Source organism: Phragmites australis, chromosome 1 (genome assembly GCF_958298935.1).
Source record: "Phragmites australis chromosome 1, lpPhrAust1.1, whole genome shotgun sequence".
Taxonomy (NCBI): domain Eukaryota; kingdom Viridiplantae; phylum Streptophyta; class Magnoliopsida; order Poales; family Poaceae; genus Phragmites; species Phragmites australis.
Genome location: NC_084921.1, coordinates 28,140,965 through 28,162,561, shown reverse-complemented (window position 1 = coordinate 28,162,561; position 21,597 = coordinate 28,140,965). Strand labels below are relative to the sequence as shown.

The window sequence follows — 21,597 nt, the reverse complement described above, 5'->3', positions numbered from 1 at the left end:
AAACTATCAATACATGTCTCTTTTGATAGAACGACATTCCTAAACTCAAATTTGAAAATAAAGCGAATTAAAACCTATTGAGTAACTATATGCCGATTCTCTTTTCTTTTGAGGGATATCATCGTCGTTTAACTTCTCCACTGAACTAAAACCTGTACATAACCTCAATAAATACGTTAGCCCTTTAATCGTTTGCCATCAATTAGTCAACACCCACATAGAGGGTCTAGATGCATTTTTAGAAAGCCATGGTAGCAAAGGAAAGTATAGAGTATTCTTCTCCAATATTATGTACCAAAAGAATTACCTTGATGATTTAACTCCTGAAACCCTATTGAGTTGGTTGTTGCTCCCTCTTGTTTCGTGCACAGTATTAAAATCAAAGGTTGCTAGTGCTTGCAGCAGCGGGAGGACGGCAGCAAATTGGGTGAAGAAACAACGTATGGGGAAAATTATTTGATGGTTCACTGTGAAAGTGGGTAGAAGAAAACAGGTGTACATGTTGAATGACTTTGGAAAAAAAAAAGAGCAACTAGGGAATTAAATCAATTGACAGATCCAATAAGAGGATGATGTTGTTTTATTTCAAAACAAGAGGTTGAAGCTGAGCTTGGTGGTGGCAAAATTCAATCGGCGGCGACGTGGGGGCACCGAGGGGTGGGGCTCAGCTGGTCGGTGTCGGTAAGCCTCCCTGGGCGACGGTGGTAGGGCCACAGTTGACCAGCACCGTCACTAGAATCCCACCCATTAAAAAAAAATTGGTTCGTGTGAGGGCGACGATGACGATGACCCGGTCCAAACTCAGTGGTTGATCGAGGCGAGTTTGGTGTGCTTTGAACGCTCAGGGGGTCGAAGAGGTGGTACAACACCGGCGTCAGTGAGGGGTGGGCGGACCGTTGACCCGACCGGGGGGTGTTAGCTACTGGAGTTTTTGAAGGAGAGCGTCAGATCTCTCTGGACTCGGACAGTGAGGGATCTCTCTGGACTCGGACAGTGAGGGAGCTGGTTCTGGAGCCAAGGCCCACTCGCCGGCCTTGTTGCTACAGGAAACTTCAGTGCCTCAGCCTTTGGGAGGGCGCAGGTCTGGAGCTTTAGTGTGTATAAGTTATATTTGTTTTGAGAATAACATTACAGGGACTAATTACTAAATCACGTTTGTTGGGGGAGGGAAAAAAAAGTTATGAAAAGAGGTGCCCCGGCAAGAGGTAAGAACCAAGAAGAAGTGCTTTCGGTTTTGGGGGCGAAAGGCAGCAGAAGCAGAGAAAGAAAGAAGGCAGTAGCGACGCTCACAAGGCAATTGGTGCCGGATTTTTGTCAGTCTCCCCTCCACACCCAGTCCTGTATCCAATACAGCTTTCCTTCATTCATTCCTTCCTTCCTTGCCCTCTCTATTGTATTGCCGCAGTCCCGTTTCACATCCTCTTCCATGACCTGAATTCCGGAACCCACCCGCCATTCGACCCCAAATCCAGCTCCTCATCAGTCGCTGGGCGCTGTCGCGAGGCTCGGGTACTCATCGAAACCTTCTTTTCCGCTGGTTCTTATCGTTTTGACCACGTTCTTTCCCCCCAAAATTTTAACTTCTTGGTGGCTATTTGGGGGGGGGGGGGGGTTGAATCTTTCTGGTCGGGCTTCTTGGGCTCGGAATTCCGGGAGTTGGTTCTTGTTTATTGTCTTCTTGGAATGCTTCGGCCTGAGGATTTTGGTTGGTTCCGATGCAGGTTGTTGGTTTCCTCACCGAAACCCTGGTAGGGGACGATGATGGACGGTGAGGGGAGCGAATGGATCAAGCAGGTGCATTTCAGGGATTCGTCGTCACAGGACGTTTTGCTTACCTACAAGAGGCGCCGGCAGCAGCAGACGCAACCAGAGCCGCAGCCACAATCACAGCCGGAACACAAGGCTGAAGACGTGCCGGCACAGCAGGTATAATATTTAGACTTTACAAGTAACCTGCAAGACCCTATGTTACATTGGAAAGAGATTGCAGCTCCAATCTGGTACAGTTATTGCCGTGAGTAACTTGGAATTTGCAAACGCTACTGCTTCTAGCTTGTGTGCTTGCCAGAGTTCCACATTCATGTAGTATGGAATAATGACATGGAAAGGGTAGGTGCTTGGAATGTACCGAATCTGCACTTGGTGGTGTCTGGTTAGAAGACGAGGATGTTCTAGATGCATCACAAAGGCAGGGCATCAGTAAAATGCATTTTGCAAATATCCTACACATATTTTGTTTTGTGCCTCATGAACTCGCCAGATTTGCCTCCTGGAGTATGGTCATCAAAATGAGGAATCATTAATGAGTGAGTAGATTAAGAGTCTGTCTTCTAGTTTCTGATATCTTGTGCTCAAGATTTATGTCAATACTTGATACGTTACTTACAAGGTGCTGAGTCTATTTGTTCCTGCTGTCGTTCTTTTTGCATCGACACTGTATTATTGCTCATGTTGGTACATTCTACATGAGGATCTATGTAGTTCCTTGTTGGAGTTGTAGATCAAATTAGATATTCAACTCTGATTAGTTTATGTGAATCAAACAAAACTGGAAATAATGGAGGACAAATCCTCTCCCTCCCTCTCGCTCTTTCTCTCTCTCTCAGAATGGCACACTATGGATTAAACATAGAATGCTTCATTTTATTTAATACAGTTTATTGTTCCAAAATTTCATCGTAGCTGATTGATAAATTCTATGGGTTTCATCTTCTAGGATTTAAGTGTGGATTCTTTGGTTCCAATAGGACTAAATTGTTTTATACAGTGAATTATTATGGGTGAATCTTTATTAATTTCCTTAAAGAGCTACATTGCTTCCCAGGTTTATGTTTTATTGGCATTGATTCCTGGCTTTATGTTGTGTTAAATTTCCTTCAATATTGAGGCAGTTTTCTATTTTTTTTGTCATAGTTAGCTGCATTGACAGAAGGAGATTTCTCATGATTCATATTCACCGGTCAATTATATCATCTGGTTTCATTAACTTCATGAGCATCATGAGAGAGGGGAATTGCTCTGGGCTGAGGCAAAAGTCTCTTGTCAGCCTTCCATGTATTTTTTTTTTTGGATATTACAATGTCACACATGCAATTTTTTGAAAGATACACCATTTTGTTCTACCCAGTTAGCATTTTCTGGTGAGCACTTCGCTTTTGCACTGCTAATGATGCTATTTGAGACTGGTATATTTGCCATAGAAAAAAACAAAACAAAACAAAACTTGAGGGGTACTTTTGCCAGTTAGCCTTTCGGCAAAATAGAGTGCTATGTAGGTGATTTTCGTTTGTGCTTTGTTTAACCATTCTGTTGCAAGTATGCATCTTGTCACTTGTTACGACCTTCTCACCTTATACGTTTTACTTTAGGACATTAAGTTGTTATGGCTTGGCTGATCTGCTGAAATTCTGATACTTATGGCTAAAATTAGATCTTCTACACCATAATTTGAAGCTTTGTAATTTTGCAGAGTAAAGACACTTTTTGGAAAAGTAGGGATATGGGATGGAAGTATGGCATAATGATTGATGAAAATAGACAACATTGGAAGTGTATGTATTGCGGCCTAACTAGGTATGGTGGTGGTGTGTCTAGACTAAAGCGGCATCTAGCTGGTGATTTAGATGTCAAAATGTGCCCTAAAGTTCCAGCAAACGTTGCTGAGGAAATAAGGGAACATTTGCGGAAGAAACGAGAGAGACGGAGGAAGCGAGCTGCACTAAATGGTGGCGACAATGTAAAAACTAAGAACTCTTCTGATGATGCCAATGTCAAGAAGGATCTTCTACCTGCCGATTCAGCGGTGGCAGCTGGAATGGCCACTTATGTTCTTGAAGAAGTCACTAACCAAACGAGCATGGTTCATCAGGATCCTACTTCTCCCACGGTATATAAACAGACAATAAGCACTTTTTCTTTTTTTGCTCTTTGACCTTTCTTTATTCAGTGTGATATCTACAGTTGTGATTACCTATTTTTTTTTTTTTGGGGGGGGGGGGGGAGGTATCTGATGTTTCATCTGGAGTTATTGTACTTTACTGTTTTTCGCTTTTGTAACAACTGTGCTTTTAGATAATTACTGTTGTTTATTTAGAAGTTAGAATAAGTGATTCATAAACCTGCTGCTGCTGACATGGAATGTACATGCCTGGTGACCTACTAACTTATTTGAGATTGTGAATCGGTCTAAATTTTATCCTTGAAAGACTAGCACTGAAGGGCAAAATTACTTAGCATTAGCTATGTAGAGATGGGAAAATTGCCTCACTGCCTTTGGGCGTGGGCTGCTGTCCATTAAATAGCCGAATGGCATTAATACAAAGATTACATTCCTCAATAGAGGAGCTAAACTAGGCAGGCAATAATAATAGAAGGAAAGCCTATACTAGATAAGAGTAAAATAGGAAAGGCTATTATACACAATATGGAAAGCCTATACTAGGTAAGAGTAAAATAGGAAAGGCTATTATACACAATATCTCTAATAAGCTACTCATTGTAAACTTTTCACACATTCCTTGTCCTTAAGTACTTAATTACAGCAATCATTTGACTAATTTCAGATCTTCAATAAAATTTTGGTTTCTGATGAGCATTACCATTTTTCTTTTTTGCCAAATGCTGTGCATTAGCATTAACCTTGTGTGGACTCAAAATTCACGTTGGCTCTTTTTGTACTTTTTGCTCTATGATTTGTTTTTTATTCAGTGTGATATCTAGTGTTGTGATTACCTATTTAATTTTGTATATTCTTGTTTATTGATTTAGTAACGTATGCATTATCTTTTTTAAATATTTACATTATCGTTTTATATTTATTTAGAAATTAGAATTAGTGACCCATAGACCTGCAGACATGGAATGTACATGCCTGGTGACCTACTAGCTTATTACTTTAATTTAGTAACATATGCAGCTATGTCGCAAATGATTTAGATATTAGGAAAGAAATAAATGACCAAATAATCAAAGGGTGATTCAATTTGACCAAACCACTACACATTGAGCATCTGTGAAAAACAACAGTGTCAACAAAGTAAGATTTTGTAACTTTTAGATTGTGAATTTCTCTAAACTTTATCCTTGAAGACTAGCACTGATGGGCAAAATTACTTAGCAATAGCTGCTCATTCCAAACCTTTTACACATTCCTTGGACACAAAAATCACCCTGGTTTGCAGGTTCCCATGTTACGAGCAAGGGATATTGGGTGGGAGCATGCAGTGGATCTTGATGGAAATAAAAGACGGTGGCAGTGCAAGTGGTGTTCTCTGTGCCGAAGTGGTGGTGTAACTACTTTGAAGGCTCATCTTACTGATGATAGCTGCCCGAACGTTCCAAAGGAAATTTCAAAGAAAGTATCAAACTTCATTGAAGAGAAAAGAGCAACACACCTTCTTTTAAATACTTTTGACTTTAAAGTTGACGATCAAGTTTGTGGCACACAAATTCTAGGGGAAGGGATTGTACAGTCTGAGAATGATCAACAACCTTCAAGAAATGCTACACATATGGAAACATTAGATAAGTGCACTATTAATGAGGTATCCCATGCATCTAACTATATCCTTGCCTATCCCATTCCTTTTTATGACACCTTACAAGTTTATCATATCATTGGTAGTATCCCTGTGTACATCATTGCAATTATGGTGAGTTCTTATTGCCAAATATTTACTGAAGTAGCCAAGCATCAAATATTCGTTCTTGAGTCCAAATGTCGTGACCCAGCAGCTGACATGTTGGGAATGTAGTACTATTTTTGGGGGAACATATCTTGTACGAACCCCATTAACAGTGTGACTTTGCAATTATTAGACACAGGGGTAGGGATGTTCCGCGATGCTGGTATTTTGGAATCACTCTTTCAATCTTATTCGGGAGATATGAAATGAACAAGCAGTGTTAGAAATAGTGCCAAAACCGTTAAAATTTACACCGATATTTGGTTTCTTTTCTTTCATATCTTCAAAATGCTGTTGAGTTTGACCCTGAAACTTTGCTGGGCAATAGAGACCCCTGCGGCCCTGCACCCCCCAAGTCTCTCCTTTTATTTTATTTTTGAGAAATTTTAGAGACCTCCATGCAAAGTCCATGCAAGTTAACAGCAAGAACGGTCTTCGGCCCTATTTTTCAGAACCAACATAATTATGTGGACAACATATTCTAGCACTGGAATTTACCCATATGTTTTGGTTCATTTCTTAGGAGAAGGTGGCAGCTGGAAGCAACCAATGCGGCGCAGAAAGTAGTGGCCAACCAATTGAGCACTGTGACCAGCCTGAAGAGCAGCAGACAATGGACCACGGCAGGACTCACCAAGCGATCAACAATAAGCGCCATATTGTGGACAAGAATACCGAGAATTCACAAAATACTAAGGTAGTTCTCCTTCATTAACCTTAGAAAGCCAAAAAATGTCAGTTGGCCCTGGGGGAAGTTTGTTGTGTTTCTGCTATTTAATTATTGGTTGGATTTGACTCTTGTGGCAATAAAATAATACCGACTATTTATGGAATTCTTAAAACAAGTATGTTATGGGCATGGATCACTGGGGGAAGAGGAGGGATGAGACGACATGCCCTAGGGCAGAGGTGCTGGGCCTGTTGGGCGCCTACTGGGCCATGGACCACATCTGGCCAATAACAAAGTAGCTGTTATGTTGTGACTTCAGGATTTTCGCAGATGCTTACAGTTGAAAATAGAGTGTCGCCATAAGCATTATACTCGATCATCGGTAGCTAATCTAGTAACCATGTCACGGGAAAGGAAAATGAATTCTGAGGATTTGCCAGTCCAAATGTCAGTGAGACATCAAGCGGCAAAAACTAACCTCAGTTTTTGCAAGTAGTGTTTTTTTGGGGGGGGGGGGGGCAGGGCATTGTTGTGCGTGTTTCTCCAAAGTAAAAGTTAAACAGCAAGATTTTGCATGACAATCTTTGTGTACATTATTGCAGTCATGGAAGTGCTTATTGCCAAGTATTTACTGAAGTAGTCAACCATCAAATCTCCGTTCCTGAGTCTGCGAGGGATGTTTTGACCCAGCAGTTGACATGTTGGGAATGTAGTACAATCTTTATGAAGTTATTAATCCTCACTCTCAATGTGAACTTTGCAATTATTCGACATAGGGGGAGGGATGTTATATGGTCCTGCTAATTTGCAATCACTATTTCAATTTCATTTGGTGACATGAAATGGACAAGCAGTGTAAGAAATAGTTCAAAAACAGTTAAAATGACTTCTACACTGATATTTGTCTTTTTTTTCTTTCGTATCCTGCAACTGCGATTGAGTTTAATCATGGAATCTCGCTGGGCCATAGTGAACCCTTCTTCCCCTACGCCTCTCCTTTTATTTTTATTTTTATTTTTGAGAATTTTAAGAAACCTCCATGCAAAGTTCACACAAGTTAGCACTGAGAAGGATTTTTGGCCCAGATACACCTCCTATTTTTCATAACCAATCATAATTATGCGGAAAACATATACTTGCACAGGAACTTACCCATATATTTTGGATCATTTCTTTGAGAAGGTGGTAGGTGGAAGCAACCAATGCGGTGCAGATAGTGGCCCGTCAGTTGAGTACTGTGATCAGCCTGAAGAGCAGTGGGCAATGGACCACGGCAGAACACACCAAGTGATCACCACCAAGCACCAGACTGTGGACAAGAATGCTGAGAATTTGGAAAATACTAAGGTAGTTCTCCTGCATGAACTTTGGGGCAAAAGACGGTTGGCCCAGGAGTTGTTTATTGTGTTTCTGCTGTTAGAGTTATTGGATAGGTTTGACCTCAGTACCTCAGTGTTGGCAACAAATAGTATTGACTATTTATGGAGATCTTAAAACAAGTAGGAGTGTAGGACTTTTATGGACTTCTGGATTTTTGCAGATTCTAACAGTTGAAATAGAGTGTCGCCATAAGCTTTATACTGTATGAGCTGCTGCCTGCTCCAGACAGAAGAATGCAAAAAGATAGTATGCTTTCCAGCTTATGAAATGATGATAAACAAAAACTACTTACAGAGAAAGAGGGGCACTCCCCTGTATTTTAACATGCATTCTTTTTCTTGTTTAATAAATAAAATATGTAAATACGCTATCTTTCTGTTTCAGTAAAAGAAATATGCTGTGTTCTGACATTTAAACTTCTTTGTAGATACTGGAACTACGCCGGGAAACTAGGTTTAACACAAGGAAGCACAAAATTATTGTTGATGAAATTGAAGGGCATTGGAGGTGTAGATATTGTGGAATGGATGGGTATGGTAAAAAGTTTAGGCTCCAATATCATCTAGCTGGTGCGTTTTGTCACCCTAAGTGCCCAAATGTTCCTAGAGAAGTTTTTGCTAAGGCAAGGCACCATGTTCTGACAAGGAGAAGGCTCAAAATCAATAAGGCTGGGCAACAATTTCCTTCCGGGACACATATTGTTGGGAAATCCATTGACCAACTGCAGAACAGTAGTCCATTATGTGGGAATCATCCTCAACTGTCAGTAAATAATGAATCTATTGAGGTATCCTTTATTATTTGTACTCACTATTATTTTTTCCTCCCTTTTTACTGATCCAGTGATGCCATACTCATCTGTTCATTGTGCTGAGGTATTTATTTTTCAATATTAAATGCGAGTTTGGTTGGAATTGGAATGAGCCAAAGGGCTCATGCTCCTCATGCTTCATCTGTTGATTATAGAGATGTGAATGATTGGCAGGTGTATGCATTAGATCTATAGATTGTGCCTGTGAAACTTTACGCCACAATTGAAATTGCATTTATCGTGGTATAATAATTCAGGCTTTGAGGTTTTATTGAAGTGGCATCTTGTTGTCTGGCAGAATCACCCTCAGTGCCAAAAATTTCCAAAGAACGCTGCTGAAAAGATAAGGGCTCAAATGATATCAAAGGAGCAGAAAGCAGGAAGATCAGGTTCATTTGACGATAATGGCAGTTGTGACGTGCTGTGCTCTTCTAATACTTCACAATCTGATCAAGAGCTTTTCACTGCAACATTTCATGGCAGAAGTTCTTCCCAGACTTTTGATCAAGCTAACAGTAAATCAAAAGCATGCAACACATTATCCAATACTAGTCTTCCTTCACAAGAGAGTGCCAATCCTCAGGTGTGTCATGAGCAACAGAGGAAGGAGGCTGCAACCCCCCCAGAGCCAGAGACTGGCTGGTGGCACGGTCAGAGGATGCAATGGCAGTTGCAACACAAGGTGAAACCCCATTGCTCCAGTGCTGTGTTAGTTTTAGGAGACGAGGAGATTATTTACAACTGCACACTTTATTCAATTAGGATGTAGGTACAAGCTAGCTAACCCTAGATTATATGAGCCTTATATACTATCTGCATACACCTAAACAGATACAATGTAGATCTTTCCCCCTCTATGGGGAGTCTAGGACCAGCATTCACGCAAATCTTGTTTGCAAATATCATATAATACCAGATTCTGAAGCTTACTATCAGTGCTATTTGTATATTTCGTTTGTACAAGGGTCAGAACTGTATATGACCTTTTCTGTACCATTACATTAGTCTAGAAACATGGATACTAGTTGTGAGTCAAGACTATACTAACTGCAATTCTAGTCTGACTGAAAGACTTGTCTTCCATGTAAGGGAGTCAAATATTAAAAATACTTCTCTATTGCAATATTTCTGCTGGACTAACCTGTTAACTGTTGAGTACTAAAAAGTGTTTATTGTGCAGCCAATTAAGGAAGAAGGACCTCCTGAGAATGGATTATGTTGTGACACAGACAAATCTGAGAAGCAAAGTCACTGGAGTGACTGGTGGAGATATGTTTTGGACAAACTGATGCATTTGCCAGATGTACAAGAGGGTGGTGGCATTTGGACATGCATTCGTGATGCCCTTCTGTACGGTTGTGCTGAGTTTGGCACGGTAAGTGGGAAAATTAATGACCATAAAAAAATCACAGACATTCTTGCATTGTTGTTATATTCTATTAGAATTTAGTAATCTATAGATTTCCTATGCTACAAACTATGCACTATTCTGTATACTCTTTGGATGGAACATGGAAAACTAGGTCATCAACACTCTTGCAAATCTTTTTCTGTAGTTCTTTGGATGTTAGGAATACTATGGCTGTAATAATCTATTTAAAGGATAAATCATCATGCTACGGCTTCAAATAATCTTTTTCTTAATTTGTATCAGGTAGCTGACAAAGTGGATATGGATTCTGATGGAACAGTAAATGTGAACATTGCTAAGTGCCAGAATGTTTTTATGGACGTTTTAAGGTCAGAGAACTTTGCCTTATTGTGCAATGTGCTTTGCAGAACTGTACATCAAGATGAGGAAAGAATTAGATATTTTGATTTTGGTCTGATTGACTCAAGGATGAAAAATGGAAATTATGGGCAAGCACCTGGATTATTCATCCATGATCTGAAACTGGTAACAATTTCATGACTTTTCTGTGATTTTTCTTGTTTTGCATCAGGTAGTTGAAAATTTCACACTTATTCAATAATCGCATACATGTAAAGTCCTTTCAGCATAGCATAATACAAGTTTGTCTAGTTGAAATTCCTTCTGTTAATCACCTTGTATCTTGTGCAAGATCAACACATGCTTGTAGACAATGTTGTTTTAGCATTCGGTAACTTTTCTCCATTTAGTAGCAAAAACATAATTACTTTCGTTTGTACTGTTCAACACTGGTTGTAACAATTAGATGGTCACCATCATAATAAGAATAATGAATTCATGGTCACCGTACTAGCAAGAGCAACAGTGGTACATCCAGTTTGCAATCACATGACACTACACTAATTAGCCTATCCTACCTACCAAGTCCGAGTCTCACAAGTCCAGTACCTGCTCTTGCATTAAACAACAGTTATCTTTGCTATATGTATGCAGTTCAGATATATGAAGTTTATTTTCAGTCCTTGTAAGCAATATGTGTCTGGCATTGCTATTTTTACCTAAGCTGACTATGCATTTTATTCTCGAAGGCATATATTTCTAACATTTTTCATAGTGGTATGGTAATTTGCACTTTTGATATAATTGCAGTTATGGGAAGGTCTTAAAATGGCTGGTCAAGATATCATTCACCTTGCAAATAGTCTATCAAGCCTCACAGAAGATTCATACAGAAAGCTGGTAAGTATTTGATGGTTGGATTTATTTGGATACATTTGCATTTAATTTGTTCAGTTTTGTCTACTTGATACACATTTGCATTGAAATCTGGAATTTGCTATTACTTTCTGTAGGTTGGAAGAGAGAGAGGATCAGATGATAGTGAGCTCAAGGTGAGTGCTTTGTTGGCTTTGCTGTTTAGATTATGCCCTTCCTCACCATGTTCAATATTGCGCTACCACTATTGCAGGGAGCTGTGGTGACCAGCTCTGGACCGAAGAATTTGGTACCCTCAACCTCACAGGGCTTCAATCAATCATGTCCACTAGATGTTTCTGATGTACAAAAGGACAGTAGCTGCAACCAATGTGGCAAAGAAGCAAGAGGCGGAAGTGTTCTCACATGCAATAGGTGCATGCTATCTTGCCACATTTCATGCATTGTGCCTCCTGTTCCATCCATTCCAACTGGAAGCTGGTATTTAAAAAACTGCACCACTAACGAACAAGTTGAAGGTGACATGGTCTTAGCCCATTACCAACCGAATTGCTTGCATGGAAATTGTGTTGCCTGCGATAGACTTGATGTGTGCAGTTCTCCAAAATGTAAAGATACACCTAATGATAACTCAAGAGCAATTGTTATTTCCAGCGTGGACTCCGTTGAGGATCTGGAACTGCCAGAGATTGATAAAGTTGGCTCATGCAAGATATGTGGGGATCCTGAAGATGACGAGAAGAGGTTCTTGATATGCAGTCACATCCACTGTCTATACAAGTACTACCACATTCGGTGCCTGAAGTCTAAACAGATTGCTAGCGCTATTCAGCGTCACAAGCCGTGCTGGTACTGCCCATCTTGCCTTTGCCGAGTTTGCCTCTCTGACAAAGATGATGACCTGACCATTCTGTGTGATGGCTGTGATGAGGCTTATCATCTCTACTGCATAACGCCTCGCCGTACTTCGATACCCAAGGGGCAGTGGTATTGCTCATCGTGTAGCGTGGAGAGAGCAAAGGAAGGGACGAGACAGTATGAGAAAAGGATGCTGAAGCTCCACAGGAAGGATGATACTAGGCGGCAAAGTAGGAATTTTGAAGGCGTGGACTTGCTTCTATCTGCCGCAGAGCAGCTCAGCGCAGATGAGCAGCAGGCGACTTGTACAAATTAGCGTGGAGCCAGCCTGGATAGCAGCATCTTCATTTTCATTAGCGTCGATACTGTCAGAGAGGCAAGGCTCCTGAACTCGTTATGTTTCCGAGTAAGTGGATTACTGTTCTCTGCCATCAGTTCGGACTTCAGAGATTTGCTGTTTAAGGAGCCTTGCCTCTCTGACAGTATCAGATGCTGCAACAAGGGTAGTCAAGATATTAGCTGCAGTCTGTTCATCAAACTCACTATCGACAGTTTCAGATCAAACAGATAAGCATCTTCGAATAGCATGTGTGTTCGAGCTGCATGGTAGATGGTAACAATCCTTTAGGAAATCGGTCTTGTTTTATCTTTCTTTTCCTTTGCTTCACCTGCATGAGACCATACTTAATCCGAAGAGCTAATCGGTATCAGAACTGCAAGGGATGTATTCTTTTTTCTTCCTTCTGAAGGTTAGCTTCAAGGAAGTTGTGTAGCTGGTATCTTATGTACTTGCAGGTGCATGTTGCGGGAAAATCAACAATCTGAGAGAGAATATCTGTGAAAATTGCCTCAGGTTTTAAGGCCGTCGTTATTCCCATATGATGTGAATTCTTCAGTCGAACACCGGAAAGTGCGAAGCTTACTTCTTTTTTCCTTGTTTTGTGCAGCCGCGAAAATGCAGTTATCCATTGTGATGTACCCCAATTATCCTGGAAGCGGCATCTAAATCTGACACAAACCAGTCGTTCGAGTTCGACTACAACACGATAGGACTACGGCCCACGCATCGATTTATACACGCTCTCCACTCCACGGAAGGCAACGAACTGATTCTGCAATCGCAGGACGGCAGCAGAGTCTGCGCAAGATGTCGTTCCAGCACCAGGAGATGTCGTCCGGGCGCAGGAGAGCGGCGCTCCGCCGCGGGCTGCGGCTTCTTCGGAAGCGCGGCCACCCTCGACATGTTCTCCGTCTGCTACAAGAAGCACTGTTGCCTCAACCACCAAAGCCGCAGAATCACTGCTGTGTTTCTTCGACACAGTACATACCTAGAACTTGCGTTGGCTAAATCCTATTTCGTGCATCGCATAATTCTGCTAAAAAGGGATGGATAATCCGTATCCGTCAGATTATAGCAAAACCATATCCTACCTTGTATCCGCACAAATCGGATACTGGATTATTTGCATCTGCTCAGATATCAAAAGCTCTACCCCACATCCTTAATAATCGAATTCAGAACGGATCAGATTCGACAATTATCTGCACAATTTTCACCCCTAACTGTGTTCGGTTCATCAAGGGTAACAACGATAATGCTCCTCCTAAGGCATCCGGGCGTCTCAACTCGATCGGACACCGCATCAGCCGTTCATCTCCGCTGGGTTTGAACGCAAACTCCAATCCCCTATTTTGGACGCCCACCCTCTCCGTTTCACTCTTGCTCCACCCGCTTGCAATCTCGTCCGCGAGCGATGCCCCAGAAAGATCTGGAAAGAGGGCGCCAGAGCGAGTCGGCGGCCGCGTCTCCATCGGCGTGGAGACGCAAGGGGTCTCCTCCCACACCTGCACACGATGGTTGCGGCCAATGGAGACTCACGTAGCCACACCCGCGAGCTAATAGCGCTGGCAGCAACCCATATGGCAAACAGAGCCTACCAAGACGGATGCGACAAGCATGCCACGTGAGTCCTTTTTCTCCAAACCTTATCCGATTGGAATGGATTTGTTGGTGCCTACTTCCAGGGATTTTGAAATGACGCATCTAGGGTTCAATTTGATAGGTTATGTAGCACAATCAATAGGTTAGTTTTGTTGGATTTGTGCCTGATTTTGAGCACAATCAGTAGTTCATGGATATTTTTGTTTGAATTAGGGTTTCATATGAACCATACACCTATGGAATTGGTTGTCATTCCTTTTGTTGAATTTAGTCATATACTTCTGAAATTGACATGTTATTTTGCACACATCTCAGTCATCTAGTTCTGAAATTGAGTTATCTATTTTTTTGAAAATTGGTTTTTCTGGACATCCAGTACTAGTGCACAAATTGGCTACTATTTGTTTGTCTAGCCACCAAGCAGTATTTAGTGTGAAATGTTCTCTGCTTTGGCACGACGTTCATGTCTGGACTATACATTGTGTTTACTACATTTTTATCTTGTATTATTTTCATAGCCTGGATGACCTTGGGAACTTTAGTTTGATAGCCATGACGTGCTCCTGCTTTTTCTAATGCCTATCATAGTTTCAGGCTATCATTTCTGTCCCGGGAACCTTTCAATTTTTTTAGTCCTAAACCTAACACCACCCACATGTCCTAACTAGCTAAATGTCCATTTACTACAAAATGAAATTCTATTGCACATCAATGTGTAGCTGATTTTGTGTGTCATATCTCGATTATTTTTACTTTTTTAGGTCCTCATGCTTTTGTTTCAATTATTTCTGTTTTACTAGTATTGTGGCAGCAGTTTTCTTTTACTAGTGCTATAGTAGAGCAGCAGTTTTGTTTTTATAATGTGGCATGAGCATTGATAATTGTTTTTGCTGACTTGTTTTTGTGTGTAGATGGTAAAACACTAGTAAAAGAAAACTGTTGCTCCATTTCTCAGCTATCAAGATTATTAATGTTGTCTGGAAGCTAAGCCCTGAGTGCGAAAAGTGGATATAATATAGTGGATTTGGTGCCTTGCTTTCTATCTGACTTCCATATCCCTGTCAAGTTAGTGAAGTGGATAATGAGTCATATGAACCTTTTGTTGTGCGAGTTCAGACTCCGTGGCAAGGTGATTGTTTTCAGTAAATCTCTTGTCTGCAAGATCCTTGGGATCCCTTCTGGAAATACTACTATTAAGATGTTCGGCAAGGCTGCGGATGTTGCAAAACTTCGAGATTCTTACAGGGCAGGCGAGAGGGCTAAGATAAAGAAGTACATTGATGTGCTGAAAACTACTGAAGAGGAAGATTCTTTTGTGAGGGCTTTTATGATCTTGGCACTAGGGACTATTTTTCGCCCCAGGACTGCCAATACTATCAGCTTAAAGTATCTCCATAGCTTGGTTGATATATCACAACTTCAGGATTATGATTGGGCTACACATATAATTGAAACTTTGATGGCAGAAGTAAGCAAGTATCAGAAGTTTTCAAAGGAAACACTAGAGAAAGATCACCAGATAGGGGCCTGCCTTCCGATTGTAGGTGTATGTGTATTGATAAAATTTCTCTTTACATTCTAAACATATTTTGATTGTTTACTTTTTTTGCAACATTTATGAAAATATATTTACTTGTCTCCCCTTTTACTTCTTTTCTTGATCGCTTACATGGATCACTTGGATATTCCTATGGATCATGCTACTCACAAGCTCAACTATGATGCGCCTAGGATATGCAACATCACGAATTTTGATTTTGTTATGAGCATTGATAAGAGTAGACTTACTCTCAATTCTTATGGAAGACTACCTGAGTGACCCTTCTCCCTTCTACATTTTTATTCTTGATTTTTTATACCTTCATGTGCTGAATTACAGTGACTCTTTTCTTTTCTTTTTTGTGTTATTAGTTTCGTGATTTCACAAACACTCCATATTATGATGCTCCAACGAGAGAGAAAGATAACTTTGTTGGCTCGACCTATTTGTATGATTGGTTGCAGCAACCTGCATCTAGCAGTTAAGGTTCATAATAGGTAAAAAGGACTTGTTATGATCATTATGTTGCATTATCAGTTTAAGGTTGTTGCACTACATATTTTCCAATGTTGCATCACTGCATTCATGTTGTTTGGAGTAACACCTTTGTACTATCAGTATTTATTTGTTACATAACATATTTTTCTTTGATGCATTATCACATATATTATGTTGCAGCACCTTTATGAATTTTGGGTTGCTTCCTTGTTTTCTGTTGCACTTTATATCTTTATGTGTTGCACCATCACTTATTATAAATTTTTAGTACTTTTCAGTTTTATCCATGTTGCTCCATCAATATATATTTTTTAATTGTCTACCTCTTTTTTTATGCTACAAAACCAGCTTGCCCCTTGCTGTTAACAGTTTGCAGTCAAGTTTACCAACCTTTGGGAGAAGGAGATCAATGACTTTGCTACAGACGCAGCTACATATTGCAAAATGGCATAAAGGCATTGTGGATGAATAAGAAGCCCCAAATGCTTGCTTTGTGCGGAGCCATGCATCAACAAGGTCAAGGCAATAGTGTTAGTCCCAGTACCGCCCCACCAACTGCTCCTTTGCCATCATTAAGTGAATTGGCTCGCAACATGGGCAGTGTATTAGTGAGCAGCCCGAAGGGTGATGAAAACACTTTAGCGAGCTATCCACAGGTTGATGGTAAGGTTGTAGTGAGTTTCCCCAAGGAGGAAGTGAGCAGCCCCAAGGCTGATAACAAGGCAGCGGGGAGTAACCCCATGCCTGAAGGCAAAGCTGAAGAAGTGAGTATCCACAAGGTTGATGACAACACAACAGGGACACTACATGAAAAACAGACAAAGGAGATATGAAATTAGTGACGGGTTGTAACATGATCCATCACTTATGATAATAGTGACGGGTCACGAATATGATCCGTCACTTATGAACCATTATTTTTATTTTATTTTTCTCACCTCAGCAGCACTAGAATATGAACCATTGTATATTTTTACCCAAGTTTGATGTAAGGGGTGATGGCTATGGACACAAATGTGTATTTCGAAAACGGTGCAGAAACTTTAGAGGGCGAGTACTTAATCTTCCAAGCAGTTTTTGGCCTCCAAAAATTCGCCGAACCCAACACTCATATAACAAAATCAGGGAGAAACAAATGTAACTTTTTCTGTAGATGTCCGTGGAGTAAAAAAACGTCAAAATCAGAGTCCGTATGCAAAAGTTATGCCTATTTTACCGAAGATCACTCTGGGTCACCTATCAAATTACAATTCGGTAAAAAATAGTCATAAGTGACAGGTCACAACCGTGACCCGTCACTTATGACCTTTGGCAAAAAATGTTAAAAGTATAAAATATTTGGCTTCCTTCAGAACGCACGTGTGAGGGTGAGGTGGTAAGGGGCAATGCACGTGAGCGGAGGTCGCGAGTTTGATTCCTATGTAACACAGAGTATAAAACAATGTGAAAAATAACATGTAACACATGGTGAATGGTGATGGCCCGTGCGTTGGGATGGCTCGGATGAAAAAAATATTTTTTTATTTTTCTATGTCCAAAAAACATGAAAAATATTCATCAGTCATAAACGATGGGTTACAATTATGACCTTTCACTTATGACCTTCATAAGTAACGGGTCAAGTTATGACCCATCACTTTTTATAAGTGGTGGGTCCTTATTAATGACAGGTTCTTACCTATCACTTATGATTAGTCATCAGTGACACGTTGTGGGTGATGGGTGCGAGATCCGTCACCCATGAAGGTTATCACCCGTCACTTATGACTTTTTTTCACGTAGTGGGACCAGCCCCAAGTCTAATGGAAATCATGCTTCTTTAATCCTAGCCGATGATATTGTGGGCATGAATATTTCCTTCCAACCACCCCAAGTCCTAATTCTGTGAAGATAAGTGAGTACGGGACCTACCTAGATAATATCCCATCATGTGATCTTTTAAAAGTTGATGACCCAGAATACAATGATATTTGTGGTGATTTAGATGCTAAGACTGATGCTAATGTAAAATCAAATGAGACCACTCCTACTACCCCACTAGCTCCAAATGATGATGATTCCTCCTTTTCTTTGACTTTGTAGTTTATGTGTTTTCTTTTTCCATGACTAGCATTTTTTGCAAACTGTCCATTAGGGGAGGCTGTAATAAAGGATGTGATTTATGTGAGTAGTGGGCCAAACACCCATGAAAATAAGAATAGGAAGAAGAGATCTACAATTTATGTTAATGCCGACAGGAGGCCGAAGAAGGCCAAACTAGAAGCAGATGTGATGGACGCTTATAAAACTTATGTCAGTAAGAGGATAATGGAGAAATACACAAAAAAGGGCCAGAAGATGATGATCCATGAGTACATTTTGTTCCCTGTGTTTTGCTGTACTTTGTGCGTTTGTTTCCATATATACTTTTCACCTTGTTGCATTTGTAATATATAAATGTTGCATCAGTTATTGATATATGTTGCATTGTCAACCACTTTTGTAATGTTGCATCTATATGTGGTCCTTTTTGCTTCTAGGCCACCTTTTTGTTCAGATTTGTGCCTTCCGTGTATCCTATGACTGCTTCTATGAGTCACTAAAGCCAAGGGGTGGATTGACAACGAACTTATGTCACTATATTCCTATCAATTCAACCAAGATGAAAGGGAAGACAGAGAGTCGAACATGACTAACGTGAAGAAATATGCAGTTTACCAATTAGTCACGATAAATTCAAATCTATTTTGTATTGCCAAATTCCTTACAATTTTCCCCAATATGTTATGAAATTAACATGTTCTTTACAAACTCTCTCTCTCTCTCTTAATATCTACAATTTTTTTTTTGGCAGGCTCAGTTGATAATTGAACCTAAGAAATTCAGTCCTCAAACTTGCATGAGGGAATTGGAAAGGCTAAACAGAATCTGGAAACTTGAAAAAATGGATTTGGTATTGCAACATCTTCTCTTTTTGTAGCCTTTTCATGTTCATTTTACTCTTTTTTTTTGTTCATGCCATAATATGTTGCAACATGTGTTTTATATCCATGTAGTTGTTTTTCCCAATCGTTTGCAACAAGCCCATGCCAATCAACAACGTATGCTTGCACAATTTCCCTCTTTTCCATATACTCTAAATATAATTTGGTATCTAAGGTTGTCCCTTCCTTTTCCTTGTCATATTTTCTATTTTTTTTCTTTTTGAATATATGATTATGGGCTGTATAAAATTCTTTCTATGGAGTCTTGGGATGGAAAGAAGCTGAACAATATCTGTACCTAGGTATAATAAGTGTGTATTTGCCACTTGTGTACATGTCATGCCTTCTTTCTCAAGTTTACTCCTCATGTTGCAAGATAAATTTTTGAATCATTTTATTTGTTGTGTTTTGTAGGATATGATGCCTACATATAGGAAGCTCATTGCGGGTAGATTGCTCCTTTCACCACTTAATGAAGTTGTCGCTAGCACGTTCCTCAAACAGGACAAGAAAGAATGAGCATCAAGGAAGATTGAAAGAATGAGTAGTGTCATAGTGTAGCTATGTTTTGTGATGTACAAAATAACCTTCTTCCTAGCTGAAAGGTCCTAGATGAAATAGCATCAAGGTTTTAGAGTGTTCATCAGTACTTTTTGCAAAGATTTCATAGCTACTTCAAATGTTACGTTGCAATGGTGCATATTAAGTGTTGCAACATTGAATACTTCTACCATGTACATTTTTTTAATGTAAACTGTAATGTTGCACTTGTTAACTTTTCATGTTGCAAAAATGCAAATCAAATGTTGCAGTATTGAATGACCTTTGTGAACTTTTCACGTTGCACTTGTTCACATCTATGTTGCAGTAGTTCTAACTTAATGTTGTAATAATCTACCTGAAATGTTTCAAGCTTGAATGCCTTTCTACCATGTCCAGTTATGTCTTTTACAAAATTATGATGTAATAGTTCATTTTTTATGTTGCAAAAGTGCTTATGAAATGTTGCATATGTTAACTCATGCTTCATGACCTTCGGATGTTGCACTTGCGCTTTTTTTTGTGGCAAAAGCGCATGTAAGATGTTCCAATTCAATTTCCACATTTTCCTTTTGTTTTTTATTTGTGCATATGGTTGTTATACTATAGGCATGGGTGATGCATTTATTGCTTATTTTTTGACCTGAAGAGAGTTCAAAACATGGGATGGTCCAAGCATGTTGCACTAAGTATATAAAAGTGATTTATCATCTCTACATGCCAACAATCCTTTTTCCCCCTACAACAAACCATAATATACTATTTTAGTGAATGAGATTATAGGAGCGCACATGGTAAGATCGAACTTTTTATCGTATGTTAGTCAGAAATGTTGCACAAGAATACATTAATTGTTTCAATAGTAAAATTTAAATGTTTCAATCACCATAAACAAGAATGTAAAACTACAGCTTTGGCTCAGTTTCTTTAAATTCTTTCAAGCTTTGTTCCTTCAAGTAGGCATCATAGTTCTAAGCCATCTTCATGGCAATACGAACTTGGCTTCTTGATTGCTTTTTTCATGTTTGCTCTACTCTTCTTCTTTATGATCTTTTACTTCACTTGCTCCCTGATACCCTTCCTTCTTTCTGATTTATCTCTTGGCCTTCCTTTAGGCTTATTCCTTTATGGGTTCTTTACTATTTTTCTCTTGCTCCCTGATACCTCTTGGACTTCATCCTATCGTGTACTAGGCCCACTGTTTGGTGCTCTAATAATTTGTTGCTAGTTGGTCAATCCCTGTTGAAGCAATCTTGTATTCTTGATGATCCACACATGCATCTGATGCTAGCGCTGTCATTTTTCTGCATAATGAATTATACCTCAACTTGTTTGTGATTAGAACACCAAAAGATGGATCAGGCCCTGAGAGATGTTCCACTATCTTTGTTGTTGCTTTCTCTGACCACCTTCTTAGCAAGTATTTATCTAGTATTTTCTACACATCATGACTTGTAAAGACTTTTAGAATGTGGGGACATAATAAACCATCTTGTTCAAACATGTGACAGGAGCAAGCATATGTTTCAGTGGCCTCGTTAACTGCAACTCTAAAGGTTTTGCTGCAACTTGGCGATACTACTGCAATATCCAAACCTTGTTCATCCTGAGTGACTTCGCCAATGCGGAAGTATGTTGAATCCCTCAACAACTCCTGGAACTTGAAGAAAACACTCCTAGTGTACAAGGCGGCTCCTTGCTTCTCAAATTCATACCTACGATTTTTATTCACAACATTTTTAAATAATTGAATCAGGTTGTGTTCTCGAAGAATGTAAGAATTTTTTTGGATTATTTGTCAACTGCATAATACCTTCCCCAGAGCGGAGGATTCAAAATCTCTCCCTTGCACCCTTCAACATCTTCCCTATCAGCCATCGAGTCCATGATGTACTCGTATTGGGTGACAAATTGTGCACCCTTCAACATCTTCCCTATCAGCCCTCGATTCCACGATGTACTCGTATTGGGTGAAAAATTGTAACACTGAATCCTGTGGGTGGACCACCTTCTTGAACAAGGTATTCATTCCTTTTGATCTCCCTGTTGTGCCAGTGAAAGGAAAGAAACCTATCTTAAACTATGCAAGAGCCAACATATGCCTTGTAGCTGACATATTCTGCC

At 39.9% G+C, this 21,597-nt stretch overlaps 1 protein-coding gene across 8 annotated transcripts; it reads left to right on the top strand.

Moving 5' to 3' along the window:
* Window positions 1-1,164: 1,164 nt before the first annotated feature.
* On the top strand, window positions 1,165-17,084 carry LOC133913998 (uncharacterized). Of its 8 annotated transcripts, none has more exons than XM_062357188.1 (16): window positions 1,165-1,313; window positions 1,406-1,509; window positions 1,722-1,926; window positions 3,470-3,886; window positions 5,181-5,543; window positions 6,208-6,381; window positions 7,537-7,701; window positions 8,162-8,521; window positions 8,844-9,227; window positions 9,726-9,920; window positions 10,200-10,442; window positions 11,067-11,156; window positions 11,270-11,308; window positions 11,386-12,843; window positions 12,938-13,954; window positions 14,844-14,979. In XM_062357188.1, exons 3-14 carry the CDS (start codon window positions 1,759-1,761, stop codon window positions 12,304-12,306), a joined length of 3,519 nt encoding a protein of 1,172 aa, XP_062213172.1. In that variant the 5' UTR covers window positions 1,165-1,313; window positions 1,406-1,509; window positions 1,722-1,758; the 3' UTR covers window positions 12,307-12,843; window positions 12,938-13,954; window positions 14,844-14,979. The 8 variants fall into 8 exon arrangements, with proteins under 8 accessions (XP_062213172.1, XP_062213183.1, XP_062213162.1 ...); XM_062357199.1 differs by having other exon boundaries at window positions 1,198-1,509; window positions 10,200-10,285; window positions 10,385-10,442; XM_062357178.1 differs by lacking the exon at window positions 14,844-14,979 and adding exons at window positions 15,049-15,969; window positions 16,319-17,084 and having other exon boundaries at window positions 1,199-1,509.
* Window positions 17,085-21,597: the final 4,513 nt, after the last annotated feature.

Excerpts from the sequence above, each read along its gene's own strand:
- LOC133913998 (XM_062357178.1), top strand. The coding sequence starts at position 1,759 with ATGATGGACGGTGAGGGGAGCGAATGGATCAAGCAGGTGCATTTCAGG. Across the intron at positions 5,544-6,207 it reads ATAAGTGCACTATTAATGAG|GAGAAGGTGGCAGCTGGAAG; the intron begins GTATCCCATGCA and ends TTCATTTCTTAG. Across the intron at positions 9,228-9,725 it reads AATGGCAGTTGCAACACAAG|CCAATTAAGGAAGAAGGACC; the intron begins GTGAAACCCCAT and ends TTTATTGTGCAG.